The sequence below is a fragment of the Ciona robusta genome, chromosome 3 (genome assembly GCF_009617815.1).
Source record: "Ciona robusta chromosome 3, ASM961781v2".
Classification (NCBI taxonomy): domain Eukaryota; kingdom Metazoa; phylum Chordata; class Ascidiacea; order Phlebobranchia; family Cionidae; genus Ciona; species Ciona robusta.
Genome location: NC_143237.1, coordinates 4,300,087 through 4,315,656, shown reverse-complemented (window position 1 = coordinate 4,315,656; position 15,570 = coordinate 4,300,087). Strand labels below are relative to the sequence as shown.

Below are 15,570 nucleotides of genomic sequence, written 5' to 3'. Positions count from 1 at the left end.
AATCATGTCACATGGAACCTTTATGTGGTGAATTTAAAATGATATTACATTTATTAAAACGACGTATCTAAATCGGTAGAAACAAATGAAAAGTTTTACGCACGTTAATCGTGGATTAAAAATGTAACGATGATTACGTCATAATACCTTTGATAAACTATTAAAATTTTAGAAAACAATTGTGGTTTATGTGCTTCTATATTTCATATAATTGTTTTATTCCCGATATAATTTTAAGCAAGCAACCAAGAATAGTTTAAACTTTAACAAATGCAGGTGAATTGGGTTTATGTGAATTTTAATTGATGCAAATATAAGAGCGAGGAGCGACGCTATCAGTAAATTGGAGCCGACGCAAATTGTAATATGATATTACAAAGTAAAGTATCTTCCCGGCCGAGCTTGGACAGAAGCCAAAAAACATCGTCGTTGGCACCGCACGAGAACCAGAGTTTCATTACGGCACTTTTCACGAGAATAAATTCACAACGATTGCTTCGTTTGTTAGGTGTAGAATGTATGCTACCGCATGCGTCTTCCTTTATTTCCTACACCCGCGCAGAGCGTAAAAATGTGACGCTCATACACGATGTTTCGATCTCGTGGTTCGTTGGGCAGTGGGCATTCCTCCCGATTGTTACGTAATGAAACGTCATAGTTCATAGTTATGTTGCAATAAGACATGTCACGTAACAATTAAGCGCAAAATGTCAAATTGCAGCACGGCAATGTTTGTTACTCGAGCGACTTCGTTAGCTGATTATTACGAACACGCGACGAAAATAAAACATTAGATCGCAGCTTTAACAACGGTTTCTATCGCACAGTCGCCCGCACTAGACTGTGGTGTCATGGTGATAGTCAGTAATATGCTTTATAACAAGATTTGGTAGCTTGAGTGACAGACGCGCGTAAAACATATTACGTCCGGATTTTCAATAAAATTAAACGATCACCGTCCGGATTTACAACTTTTACAATCCTGGGAAGCTTTAATAGTTTATCATTGGGAAGCTTTAATAGAAACTCATTTAGATATGCCAACTTTGCAAAAACGAACATTTACATTTACAAATTTACAAAAAAGTAGAAAAAAAACATTTCGCAATCAAACAACTTTCTCCCTTCTGTCTTTGAAATTTTTCCACTCTGTGAACAGCATTTAAATCCACACTTCTTCCATCCAATAGGAAAAATTTTATTCGCATCAGCATATCTAAATGAGTTTCTTGCAATCTGTTCCTTGATTTTATTTTGATACTGTTCATAAGACTAAACCCCCTTTCACAGTCAGCACTTGATGCCTGAAATGTCCCGCAAATATCAAGTAAGTTAGATATTGTACCAAATTTATCACTACTTTGCAAACCGAAAGAAACCAAGTCCTAAAAGCAATTTATTACTTTTGAGTCCTTCTTTTCCATAATTATGCACTTAAAATTCTGAAACTGTTCCAAGATAGTAGACCTATCCATATCTTCCATTAAATTTGGACTTTTGATCAAGCTGCTGCAACTGATGGCATTTCCATATCTCTCAATTAATTTATTAAGCACTTCAAGGTTAGAATAACAACCAAAGACGATTGGTAAACCATACTGAGAAATGATGCCTGTAGCGTTTTGTTTAACTATGACGTCACATTTGGTACCTCCAAAATTTTTCCAAACTGCGCATTTGCTCACGAGTGTCACAACTGCTATAGACTGTCATTTATTGTTTAAAACACGTTTAGGATATTTGGATATTATGTGCTAAAAGTGTTCCACCCCCCCACCCTACTATATATTATATATTAACAAAAAAGAAGCATTTATTATAACTAGGCCTGTGAATTTTCCCATTTTTTTGTTTAATCGTTAACCGTTTAGTTTTAACCGGTTAGCCAGTTAACCGATACAAGTGTAATCCTAAAATGCGTCTTGTTTATCGCTTTTTTTTCGTGAATTTAAAGGCAACTTTACAACGTACGTATATGGACTAAGCTTGCAATACACCCGCAAACGTTCTTAACGTCAAAGTAATGCTTTTTTATTCGTATTTAAACCTGTTTTAAAGCACCTGCCGGCTAAACAATCAACGTGTGAATTGCAATTATGACGCAGATAATCAACGTGTGAATTGCTATTATGTCGCAACCCACGAAATTCAGATTAAGAGACGGCAGCTTGTAAAAGCTTCCGTAACCTTAAACACGGCAGCTTTTAGCTTCCGATGACGTAATTTTTCGGGGAATACCCAAATTCCATGCAGCATAATCGTGTGTTTTCGCGTGTTAAATTAACATGTTTTATCGCTAATAACCTAAAAATATTCGAACATGTTTTATCCCGAATAACCTTATTCCAAAACAATTTGTAATGCCCGATACATCCAATACATTGGTTCAAAGTTTTTATTATAAACGTATTGGTCATCCTCATGGATGCACAATGTTCGTATACGACGATTGCCGTGAATTTGATTTAATTTACTAATAGTTGAAAGATATAGAATCTGTGTGCCTCGCGCAAAACAAAGAAAACAGCGTGTTGCAAGCCTATCTAACAAAAGTTAACGTCATAGCAGCCCGACGCATAGTCACTTGAGATCGCAAAAAGTAGCAAAAATAAAAAAGTAAACCTATAATTTCAACATTATAAATAAAACACATCTTCATTTTATGGGTTTTAAAGAAATGGATTAAAGTTTTCAATTTTATTTCATGCAATAGCAGGTTGATTAGGACATCATAATTCCAAGTGTATTCCAGAACGGGCAAAACACTTTGGATCCTACCCTTTCAACTTTCTCTTTTAAAAATGAGGGAACGTTTCAGAGCACGTGTTCGCAGAGAGCACGCTTCTGCCTGTTTCTTTTATAAAAATGAGAGACTGCTTTATGAGCAGGCGAGCACTCTTACGCTCTTGCCCGTTTCTTTTATAAAAACGAGAGAACGCTTATGGGCACGCGTTCGCATGGAGCACGCTCTCACCTGTTTCTTTTCACTAAACGAGAGAATGCTTTGTGAGCACGATATGCTCGCATTAGGAGAAAGCCACATCCTATGCTTTTACCTGTTAAATAGCATAGGTAAAAAGACGGAAGCTTCGAAAAAGCTGCCGTCTTTCACTTTGCGGAAGCTTTACGGAAGCTTTAGCTTCGAGCTTCCGTGAAATTGGCGGCCTGTGTCGTAATCAATTGCCAGGTCAAACAATCGCTATTATGATGCAATGAATCCATGTGTGAATGCCTACTATTACGTAACAAACATGCTGCTTGGCTGAGGAAAACATTTTGGTTGTCATTTACGCCAAATGTTGCAAAACTAGTTACCCTGTGGTATTAATAATCCAGATTGACGGCGTAATCGCCGTTGTAGGGCACAATCAACGAAAGTGAACACGTGCCTTTCAGGTAAATAAGACAGATATTGATATACGTGTATACTCTATGACAGGCGTGCCCAACCTTTTTTGACCCAAGATCTACTTTTCAACTAACCATTCTCACGCGGTCTACCAGCCAGCGTCAATTTCGCAGGACCTCTCATATTTCCTGCGTATGCCGAAATAACTCTTGTATGCGTTTATCCCTTGTCTAAACAACTACAGCGCGTTAATAAATGACTTGGCAAAACTAATTGGCATGTTTTTAATCAGCAACAAACGAAAAACGTCACACATACACAGAGGCAGTGGCATACGGCACTTTCTGTTTTTGTGGGATATCTGACACTGAGCCATGGAGGCTAGCTTCTCATAGTCAGGAGTGTAGAAGCTGGTTGCAAGGTGAGCATCAGTCATTGTTGATCTGTACTTTGACTTGATGATATTCATGTGCGAGAAAGCCGACTCATGCAAATAAGTTGATCCAAAAAGAGCTGTCAGATTTAAGGCACATATTCGAAGATTGGGATACTTCCCCTCCCCTAGAAATCTTCAGAACACCACGTGCTATCCAGGTTGAGCAGAATTTGATCTGGCTTTTATTTCTATGTCATTCTGCAACTTCAGAACTTCATCCTCAAGAGCGGAGATTTCCAAGCCAAAAAGTGATTCGATTTTGGCAGCGATGCAACCAACATCAATACTTGCAGTAAATGAGTAACACATAAAACTACAGGCTCGATGGATGAAAAGTCAGCAAAACGCCTTTCAAACTCTAATAATATCCGCTGAACCTGCTCTTTATAACATGCCGTTTTAAGCTGTGTCACACGTTTGCCTTGACGTAGTAGTTCTGCTTGCATGTAAGGAAAGTTGCGCAGGTCATCACGCTGCAGCCTGCTTGATATCAGCTGTAGCTTGCTTTTAAATATATTTACGGAACTCATCATGTTGGCTACATCTTTATCCTTACCCTGCAGCTCTATATTTAAAACATTAAGCTCGCCATTGAGATCCGTGAGAAAAGATAAATCTAAAAGCCACTGGTGGTCATCTAGCTTTGTATGATATTCCACACGATTCGAAAGTCTCAGAAAGGTCTTGATTTCAAGCAACAGCTCTATAAATCTGGCCAAATATTTAGCTCTACTTAACCACCTGACATTTGTCTGAAGCAGCAAATCTGTGTGCTGAAAATCATTCTCCTCTAAGTGGGCACGAAAAAGTCTCCTCTGCAAACTCCTGGCTCGAATTGAACACACAATCTTCACCGCAACGTCCATCACTTCTTTCATATTTAAAATGTTACAGCACAGCGCTTGTTGGTGAATTAAACAATGATAATTCAAGAAATCCGGGAACGATTCACTTTGTTTGCACAGTGCAATGAACCCGTTGGTGCGGCCTATCACAGCAGGTGCGCCATCAGTTGTAATAGAGATAAGCTTGCAAAGCGGCAGCTTTTTCTCGTTTACAAATTCCTTGAAAGTATTAAAAATATCTTCACCTCTGGTGTGTCGTTTTAATGGCAAAATGGTGAGTAGCTCCTCCTTGGCGCTCATGTCTTCGAAAACCATCCTGAGGAAAACACGCAATTCCGCCACATCCACCATATCAGTCGACTCGTCGAATTGCAGGAAAAAGAACTGACATAAGTCAACATCCTTCCCCAATTGCTCCTCCACATCCACAGCCATTACCTCACATCGCCTTGTGATGGTACTACGGGAGAGTTGCACTTCTTCAATAGACTTCACGATCTTCGTTTTATTGTTGAAGTTGTTGAAAAGACTATCCGCTGCCTCAAGAAAAGCTTCTTTCACAACCTTTTGCCATCTTTCTTGTGCTCGGCAAGGACGTGACTGATGCGATAGGACGCAACAGTTGCGGCCTTGCCCTGAGTCTTCAGGTTAGTAAAAATGGACTGCCGTGCTACAAGCTGTGCCTTCAAGTCCCTCACTTTAGGGGCGCGGAGTTGGGATTTTGCAGGAAAATCCCTCTCATAGCACCTGTGTACTGTTCTAAAGTGCCGCACCAGATTTGATTTTCTTGCCAACCCCCCCCCCCGTTGCATTGCAAATTAAACATACAGGCTTTGAATACGAATAAACAAAAAAATAATCTACCTCCCTTTCAGCGTTAAAATGGTAAATTTTGGCTCGTTTTTTCTCAGCCATTCCCACATTTGTGGCGATCGTTAACCTTTAGGTTCTCAAAAAATTAGTAAGCGTCCAAATTTTGGAGGATTTATTCAAAAATAATTAGATCAAGGCACAGTGACTTACTAGTGTACAAATCATGCAGACTAAGTTACAGGCAAATCATCGCTATTGTTTCCCGATTCTTATGCCATAGCAGCCGCCATCTTGAATATTTTTCTGCCTGAGTATACAGGCACGTAACTGCCCCTAACATGGCTAATTACAGCGTATTTTTGTACAAAGTTGAAAATATTAACGATTTGGTAATTAGGCGAATAACTGAAAGTCACAGCAGATTTTTTTTTTTTACATCCCTCGCAGTCGACCTCCGATGACTACCGGTAGACGCGGTGGCCGGTTGCACACCCATGCTCTATGATGTCATAGTTCGGTTAACAGCTTGAACTTTACATTAGCGGTTAGCCGGTTAACTGAATAGGTTCGGTTAACCGTTAACTTTTCCACAGCCCTTATTATAACACAATTCCAAAACGTACAATTTGGCAGTTTAGAAGCTAGAAACTGTCAAAGTTGGGTGATATTTTTTTTACTGGAAATCCTAAGCATTGTTGCAATGTCGTTTTTTTTTACTTTACCGAGTTTTTATCATGTGATTTTTTTGTTGATATGCCCCTTTAAGCAGTAGGATTGTGTTTGTCGCACAGTTTTCTATATGTTGAATGTTTTATTGCCATTTGCCCATATCTGCATACATATTTTGGTATGTCAAGGTATGTGTGATTTTTTTTTTTTTACTGGCTTATCTTGCAAGAATCTGTTTCAGCATTCGTGCAGTATAACTGCATTGTCTTCAACCCACACAAACATCCCGGCTGCTGCCCGTTATTAGACGCTAGTTTTGGTTTGTAAATGCACACATATTTGGGAGACAAATGTTTCTCAAGGTAACTGAACGACATTACCTATTGGACACACTTTATTGCCACATTCAAGAATTAAAGTTTTTGATATTGTGGCACTGTGCCTGTGATATTTTTCCTGCATTACTTCATGTCCTTTTCACCAATCTACGGTTGCCGCAGACTTTGGTGAAGTCATACTCATACATGATTCAGTTAATTTAGCCGAAAATTTATCCGGCACAAATGGTCGCATGTTTTGTTTCGACTAATTCATTTTTTTAATGATTAGGTACATCAATAGTTATTACCCCGATTTTTTGTTTGTGTGTCGCTAATCCTATAGATGTAGCAAATATAAGCGTGTTGTGATTCATAGTAGTAAATAAAGCGAACAGACCGGATATATTAAAAGTTGAGTTCGTGTTAGGGGATACAATACGTATAACAGGCACAACGTTTTAGCTAGGGTGAATCAATGGTTTGAAAATAAATATCTTTAACCCATCCGCTTCCCCTAAATAGGTGACAGTATATTTGTGCACCCATTCCTTTTAACATCATTAAAACTTTGCTCTCAGCAAATCTGTACTTTTATGACTAGAGCCTATCTGTAGGCTATTACTTTATACGGCAGAAATGTTATAATCTGCCATTCGAGAATACAGAGATGAATATTTTGTTTAGACATTTTTTTCAACAAGAATATGATCTTCATCCTACTTCAGTGGATTATCCAACAAAGAAAGGAGTTTGTATGCTTGCTTTACATAAAGGTTATGACCTTGCCAACTTATCTGCAATTAACCTGCTTGTGGATGTAACTAAACAATTCATGGAAGGAATTTCTTCATCTTTACGGAAAGTTCTTGACAATGAAGCATTATCAGGTGACACTTCCATTAAGTAATCGATTCAGAATTTTACAGCAGCAAAGGTATAAATAAGAAATTGTTTGGTTGGTTTACAAATGGTTACAATGTGCAAGTTTTTAAGAAAGAATCCCCCGGATTATGAATGTCACTAAACAATAAATATACTTTAATTATCCTTTGTGTAACCATCCTATTAGTCTTATTCTTACACCTTGTAGTTTCCGTGCAAGGAGATATATATATATTATTGTATAAATATCTATATCGCGTTCTATATTATGAGCTGCGTACTAGCTAATGCCATGCAGTTCTTGGTAACAAGTTTTTCTAGCTGTCACCATAACTTCAAAACAGGATTAAATCTTGTTAAAACACCAGGGTTATCAAAACAACCGTATTTTTCTAGCTGTCACCATAACTTCAAAACAGGATTAAATCTTGTTAAAACACCAGGGTTATCAAAACAACCGTAATGATACCGCAAGTTGGTCAGTTTCTTTGTAGATGCTAGACAAGTGACAGTTGGGAGTAAATAGGAATGTTGTCATATTTAAAAAAATGATGAAATAGTACTGACACTGTGGTAGCTTGGGCTTCTTCTAATGATTATACTTCTTATAGGGGTGTACATAGGTATATACATATTAAAATAACGAGGAGGTACTAAGTTATAACTGTGGTCACTGGCGCAAGTAGGGGAGTCGGGTTTGAAATAGCGGGGTCCAAAACAAAAATATTGAGAGAGAACATACATCTAAAGTTCCGCTATTTTAATGTGGATATTTTTAGCCTAGGTTTGTGTAACATGCTTACACAAGTGTAAAAATCTAGGAATGGGCCGAATTTGGATTCTATGAATTCAACAGTAGCTGCATTTTATACATGCAATCAAATTCAAATATGCGTGGTTGCATACAAGGATTTTACATTAGAATTTGTAATAAAACTTAGTTTAAACAAATTTTGTTCGTTAGGAATTTACTCTTGGTAAGTCACGAACAGCAGCACCTACTAATTACATAATTTTAAGAGCTAAAAATTGTAAAATTACTTTAATTTATATTGTAAATTCTTTTGTAACAATAATAAATATAGTCAAGTGGGGATTAAAAAACAGAAAACATAAACTTACGATTTTCTCCCAAAGTAATAAACTAAAAAAAATATTTTTAGTCTGGAGGAACAGTACATAGCTTGATGTCCAGAAAAGATTGATGATTTCTATGATTGCTTAAAATTTTATTCAAAATTTTTGTACTGTTTTTTATTCCCTAGGAGCGGGGCAATAAAAAACAATGGTTTTAAAAGCAACTTAACTTAACCTAAAAATAAAATAATTATGGAAGTACAAGGTAATAATACAAATATTAGTCATGCAACTTATGCATTATGCAGTCTATATTTTCTTTCTCTCCACAAAAGCAAAACATCTCCCATATACTTTTAACAGGCTTGTTCTAAAGCTTTTATTTTATAATTTATCATTATTACTTCAGTACTTTCTTTTAAACATAAGCTTACCCACAAATAACTTTTATTAGACTAAAATCAAACCTATATACATAACATGCATAACTTTAAAATTAACTTTATCCCGAAGTTAATATTGGTTGGGGAAGAAAAAATAAAAACAGAAAAAAACAAGCCGATTTTGGAGTAAAAAAACAAGAGAAAAAAGTATGAAATGTTCGTAAAATTTAAAATTGAAATATACCAGCAGCAAGGTACTCAAATATGTAGCAAGTACCTGCATTCATATTAAATTTATCACAAAAGGCTTTCTCACAAAAAAAATTTACTAAATCCCATATAAGTTTTTTTTTGTAAATTTTCTGTTTGATTTAGTAATTTTTGTTGCCGCAAAAAAATAATTACCACCCAGAAGGACAGGTAGGATAAAAATAAGCCAAATAAATGTTCTTTTTACCCGAAAAAGCTGTTTGCAATAAAAATGATTTTTAGCGGGCTTTATTTTTTACATGAATTTTACATCTTTTAACCCTGCAATTCACAAAACTCGTGCATTATGCGATTTTCATTGGCGTTTATGTGCACCTTTTTAGCACCATGCATCAACATCAGTATAATTATTGTTTTGGGGTGTTTATCTATAACTGTTTCGCATGTGTAGCAATTGTTATGTTATATCATACAATTGAATATAAAAAAATTTGATTGGGGTCGTCTTTGTACTCTTTTTTACTACATACGCTGTGTATTTGATTACGACTTAATGATTTTTACTGATGTATAGAAAGTTGGTTAGTATCACAACAAAAACAAGAAAGGAAATTTAACGTATTTTTACACCCACGAAGTGGATAATGTACATTATGACGCAATTAAAGGGGCATATCAACGAAAAATCAAAATTTCTGTATTAATAGATATGCTCAAATGTGACCTAAAGCTACCATCAAAGTTTTTGAGTACAGAAAAGCTTCTGAAAAAAATGAGTTTTAAAACCACAAATTTGCCTGCTGAACTAATAAAATGGCCAGGACGCAATGCATGGGATTTCCCATAAAATATCACTTAACTTTGGTTGTTTCTAGTATATAAAATGTCAAAAAAAATTCAAATTTTATTTCTGATTTGGTATAATGAATGCTTCTTCTTCAAAACTGTATAAAAAAATTGTAAAATATTGACTTTACTAGGTTTTAATTTAAGATTAAACATAGCTACATAATAAGCTGACTCAGCACTTTTTTCTTGTTAGTTAATTTTTGGCACTTTTTTATATTATAATGTTCAATATGTCTTACTAGTGACTAGTACATACTGTACTATTTTTTTATAAAAAAGTCAGTTTTTCGTTTTTAACATTAGGTTTGAAAATATGCTGAGTCAGTATAATTTTGTATGTACCTAGGTTCAATCGAAAAATTAAAACATAGTAAAATCTATGTTTTACAATTTTTTATACATAGTTTTGAAGAAGAAGCATTCATTATGCCAAATCAGAAACAAAATTTGATTTTTTTTACTCCAGCGGGCTTTTTCATACATTTTTTTGAAGCCGTATCGTTTTGGCAACCTTTAATGGTACCTTTAGGATACATTTGAGCATATCTATCCGTACGAACTATCATTTTTCGTTGGTATGCCCTTTAACCACATATAAATTGTTGTTACCTCTCAAAAAAAGCTTCCCCGTCATAACCCAATAACATGACAACGTATGTGGTAATTATTTTTTTTCAATTTTAATTTCAAATTAGAACCCCCCCCCCTTCCAATGCGTCTTTTTGCGCCATTGACTGTGATGCATGGATGATCATGAATATCGGTATAAGCTATTAGGTAATAAATTTACATTTATCATTCAGGTCGGACAGGCTTTTACGATTGTATTGATCAAGTTTTACATGATAATGATTTGTCCGGCATCCACACAATAGTTCAGTTTTATAAATCCGATGTAATTAATTATTACAAGGTGCTCAAAGCAAAAAGTTCAACATTAAGGAATCATTTGAGTTCAGAAAAAAGTAAACCAACTAAAGGTAAGACACTTGTAAGAATAATTAATTTTATAGCTGCTTTCGGTGTTAATTGTCATTGTACTTCATTTGTTAAAATTCTGAAAGTTTAGCTTGTTTCATATAAAAATAAACAAATAGTAAAGAACCAAATTTGTTTGGTCAATGTCAACAAAAATTAGTACAAAATATTTTCAACCCATACATTCGAATGGGAAATGCAAGTTTAGAAGTAGTACTGAAATATGAAATTTAGTGACCGCACTGTTAAAGTGCATGTGACACGGTCATCTATAAATATAAACTATTTATACTGCAGAATAGTTTTAATTTTTACAAAGTTTTGTACTACAGCCTGTTGAGCCTGAGTTGAAGAGGGGCTATTTTGGAAAGTTTTTATATGGTTATGTTTTTATGTCCTGTGGTTCCCACAGGCTTTTTATAACTTATTTTATGAGGAATCTAGAACTCTGTTTCCAACTAAAAATAACAGTTGTTAGATGCGACATACTTCGTAAGTTTATGTTTAAGAATGTTTCTTTTTTAATAGAAACTTATGCTGTATTTTAACTTAAATTATACATTATGAGTTATGACGTATAACCAGTGACCACTACCGTTAACACGTCATCAACAACAAAAAAGGGCGACAAAACCTACATTTTCACATTGAATAGAATAAACTATATAAAAACATGAATATATGATTCGTTCGGAACCAGGCTTAAAGATTTCTGATAAAAGTATACCGTGTCTACGCATGCGCAGTAGCCAATGGGAACCAGATTTCTGGGGAACCAGATTTCCGCGACACCGGTTTATTATCAGACATGTGGCCCACAGACAATGTGTTCGTTGGACATGGGGCTACCTTGGGTTTGTGTGCCTTTCCCATCATGTGTTGTTAACACGACTAGATTCTACATTTTTAAGTGACACTGACACCTATACTGGATTCAAAGTTCCAATTTTAAATTGCAATAAAAATACATAGAATAACTGGTATGGGCTGCAATTGCAACTTCCTTGTCAGGTTCAAGGTAATTAAAAGTTAAAGGTCGCTGACAAGAAAGTACTAATGAGCGAGAACCATCATTATCCAGATGAAAAACTTATTTCGGTGTTTAGTTCTTGTATGTATACTGCAAATATTTAAAATTTAAATGTTTATGATAACAATTCAAACTATAAAGTCACAATCACACCAAAATTTTATACTGTTGTTATTTAAAAATGAAAAATGTAGCATTTTTGAGGTGAAGTGATTTAATAAAGAGTGGAAAGCTTCTACACCACTTGTTTTCTGAGCTAGTGACACATTTTTTAATGATTTCATAAAGTGCTTTATATGCATTACCTCTTTCAGTTACTGTAGGTATATCAGATTCCAACAGTATCTCAGTGGTGGATCCAAACTTCTTCCAATAACAGTCAGGTTTAAAATGTTTACCACAACACTGTTTCTTGAAAGGTTGCTCAAAATCCGCCCTTGTACAGTTACACAAACTTTACCTACTGCTTTAATATTGGGCTTTTCGGAAATTGAAGAATTTTCACTTTATCTTTGTAGCTATTTAAACACCCTCCAACAACGCAACAGTTCTGCATCTTCGAAATAAGGCGCTTCTCACATGTAACCAAACACTTTACTTGCTACTCGTATCTAAACACAGCCTTTCTCACTCTAGTTTGACCCTCGATGTCACTCTTTGTTATAGCGAAAATCTCTTACGATTTTTTAACACTGCTATTTATTTTGCAATTATTTAATTAATGAAGCTAATAAATTAACTAAATACATTATACTTGTGTTTATTATAGTTATACCTTTAATTTTAGGCAAAGTTGTTTGACCGTGTCGCATGCACTTTAAACATGATAGTTTACCTTTTAATTTTTTTTATTTTATTAAATTATTTAGTGAAAGATGAAACTTCCTCTTCCAAGCAGAGTGGATGGATTCCTGTCAAAAATACAAGGTAATGCACTGGTTTTAAAGAACTTTATTTTATTACTTTTACCTACATGTTGTAGTTCTTTCAAGTGGTTTATCAATTTTTCAACAAATGGTTTTTACGACAGTTGTTACAACACAGGTGTTCATACACCTCATGCGAGCTACCTTTTTATGTTACTGTATGGGTGATTGTTATGTTTTTTTTGTGTATGGCTGATAATTTGTTCAACCCATTAATGACCACCAAGGGGAAGCAATTGCTGTTAAGTGTCCTGCCCAAGAACATATACGCTCACAATGGTAGCAGCAACAAGCCTTGAACCCATTACCTCTGGGTTACAGGCAGGCATGCTAACTACTTTGCCACGGTGCTTAAAGTACAATTTACTTTCCTAAGAGTTGACTTTACTTACACATTGCACCGAACCTATGCATTGTTTCCGCATTGCATACCTGCTTAATAGTCTTAATTGAGACACTGGATTTATTATATTGACCTTTTACCCAGCAGTGGTGAAAGTGTTTCTACTGTGATTGCATCAACCAAACCTCAGTGGATGCCATTCGTTAAAATTGAACCCTTTAACCAATTACAAGCAGAGCAACTTTATGCTACCTCAAGTTTTCGACCAATCAGCCCGACCCGCGATGAGAACAATCGACCAATGAGAAAGAAAATAAAAAAATAATTTTGCCTTTTTTTGCATTGAGGACAGTCATGGGCCATGGCACATGTCTGTTTAAATAAGTCTATTTCCCGACTTGTGCTGTAAAATGTCGATTGCACTTTACCACTTTAAGATGAATGTCAAGGAGTTTTTCAGCATGTTTGGTCAACGGGTGCAATTTTACAAATTTGAAAACACACTGGATTAAGACGCGGCAGTCTAAAATCATTGTTACTTTTTATTAATAAGTGAGTTTATTATTAGGAATACATGTAAATAACAGGAAATAATACTGCACGCTTTAAAAATCAGGTTCAAATATGTTTTCCTTGGCCTACTGCTATAGTTTTGCATGCTACCTATTAGGGGAGACCGGGGATGGTTCGGACGTTTTTTTGAAAATTGCTAATAATTTTTTTTATATGCGTCACATGAATTTAAATGTTAGTTTGTTGTAAAGGGTAATCCTTTGCCGAAAAAGGGTAGGAGAGTCGCATGCCAAAGAAAACTAGAAATGCATGAAAAAGGTCAAATTCCTAAGGCTCTCAAGTGTCCGGTGTTGCCCCGGTACCGGGGTAACATCGAACATGACCGGGGTCACCTCGGACAGTATACGTTTTTTGGTTTTATTCGACACCGTTGGTAAAAACGACAAACGAAATAATAACGAATCATCTAATATATCAATCGACTAGGCTAAGCTGGTACTTTAGCGCATATTAAAACAGAAAAGGTTGATGAGACATCTTAATCCTTAATAGTCCCCTGTCTGTACGAGTATCATCTTCAATAACTGGAAAATAGCTTTTTTTCATTCAGTCGCTTGATACTCTCCTGATGTCGTCTTTCTTTAAACGTTCTTACTATTTTTTATGATCTAAAACTATTGTGAGCATACAACATAATACACTTTACCAACCCGGGCATGTTGTCCGACGTATCCCCAGACACGTGGTGACATAAAAAAAGCAAAAACATAGCCGCCTGTTTACCTCCTGCTCAAAATCTACGTTTGCTTATTGAAGTGTTGCTACTAAACTACGACTTCCACCGCAAAAGAATTACTTTTGGCTATCAGCAACCAAACTATACCCTTACAACCAAAAACTTAAAAAGTAGATATTTCTGTTAAACTAACTTTTTTTATTTTAACTAATCGGTTGAACTGTGCATGCCCCCAAACATTATGCTGCTTTGTAATGGAAACAATAAGATTTGTTAATAATGATATCACAATGCTCTATTGTGACGTCATGTACATGGTCCGAACTATCCCCGCGTCCGAAGTATCCCCGGTCTCCCCTATATTATTGAGGACAATTGATATTTAAACAGTAATAGGTATTGTTCATAAACATTGTATACTAATAATGCACATTAACTTATAAAAACAGAAAATTGATAAAGTTTACTTTTTTGCTATAAATACTGTTATCTCTACACTGTTTCTCGCACAAGCCAGTTTTCATAAATTATCATCAAGTGCAAATGACGGAATTTTCAATATGTTTTTTGTATATTATCCTTTTATTATATCAGGATATTATATTTGAAAAACCCCTTAGGTATAAGTTATTGATTTAAAAGTAAACCTTTTTTAAAGTTTGTTAACAAATCTTACAAAACTATAATGTGGGGAAAGATTTCACAAAACCAAAACTAGTTTTACGAGACAAAATCAGACTGTATGAAATATGTAGGTTTTTGTTAATAATCTAAGAAACTAGTTTATTCGTTCACACTCGCGGACTACACAATTTCATGGGATTTAACGAGTATTTAAAATTAGCACTCTACTTTTTTTCATTTTTTACCTGTTTAAAAATATCGTTTCTGTGTAACATATTTTTTTAATATTTAAAAACAGTAACTTGCTTTGACGCGAGGTTTATTAAGTCGTGATAATTGAATAATTCTGTAACATTATTTTGCTGATTATCATTCATTGGAGATTCGTAAAAGGAAAACTAAAAAGAAAGAGTCTCGTCGGACAAAGTGTTCCATCTTTCCCCACCCTACCTTAGATCAGGTTATGTAGAAAATGGTGAGGTACTGCTGAGTTCATTCGCCTCTTTAGCATGTATAAAAAAACTTTCATATTTCTAAAGAAAAGACCTACACCATTCTGCTGGGTTGCAGTTGTTGGACCACTTGCA

The 15,570-nt window shown here is 35.3% G+C and overlaps 1 protein-coding gene across 4 annotated transcripts in view; it reads left to right on the top strand.

Annotated features, from left to right (window-relative positions):
- LOC149738323 (STAGA complex 65 subunit gamma-like) overlaps positions 1-13,704 on the top strand; it is a 31,623-nt gene extending 17,919 nt beyond the window's left edge. Inside the window, exons 4-7 of one of the 4 annotated variants that reach the window (XM_089873608.1) lie at positions 7,117-7,319; positions 10,637-10,813; positions 12,711-12,768; positions 13,258-13,704. In XM_089873608.1, the coding sequence (XP_089729734.1) occupies positions 7,117-7,319; positions 10,637-10,813; positions 12,711-12,768; positions 13,258-13,435 (616 nt within the window). In that variant the 3' untranslated portion in view covers positions 13,436-13,704. Of the gene's footprint in view, positions 1-7,116; positions 7,320-10,636; positions 10,814-12,710; positions 12,769-13,254 lie in introns of all 4 variants that reach the window. The other 3 variants (XM_089873607.1, XM_089873610.1, XM_089873609.1) reach the window with 3 other exon arrangements.
- The last annotated feature ends 1,866 nt before the right edge of the window (positions 13,705-15,570 follow it).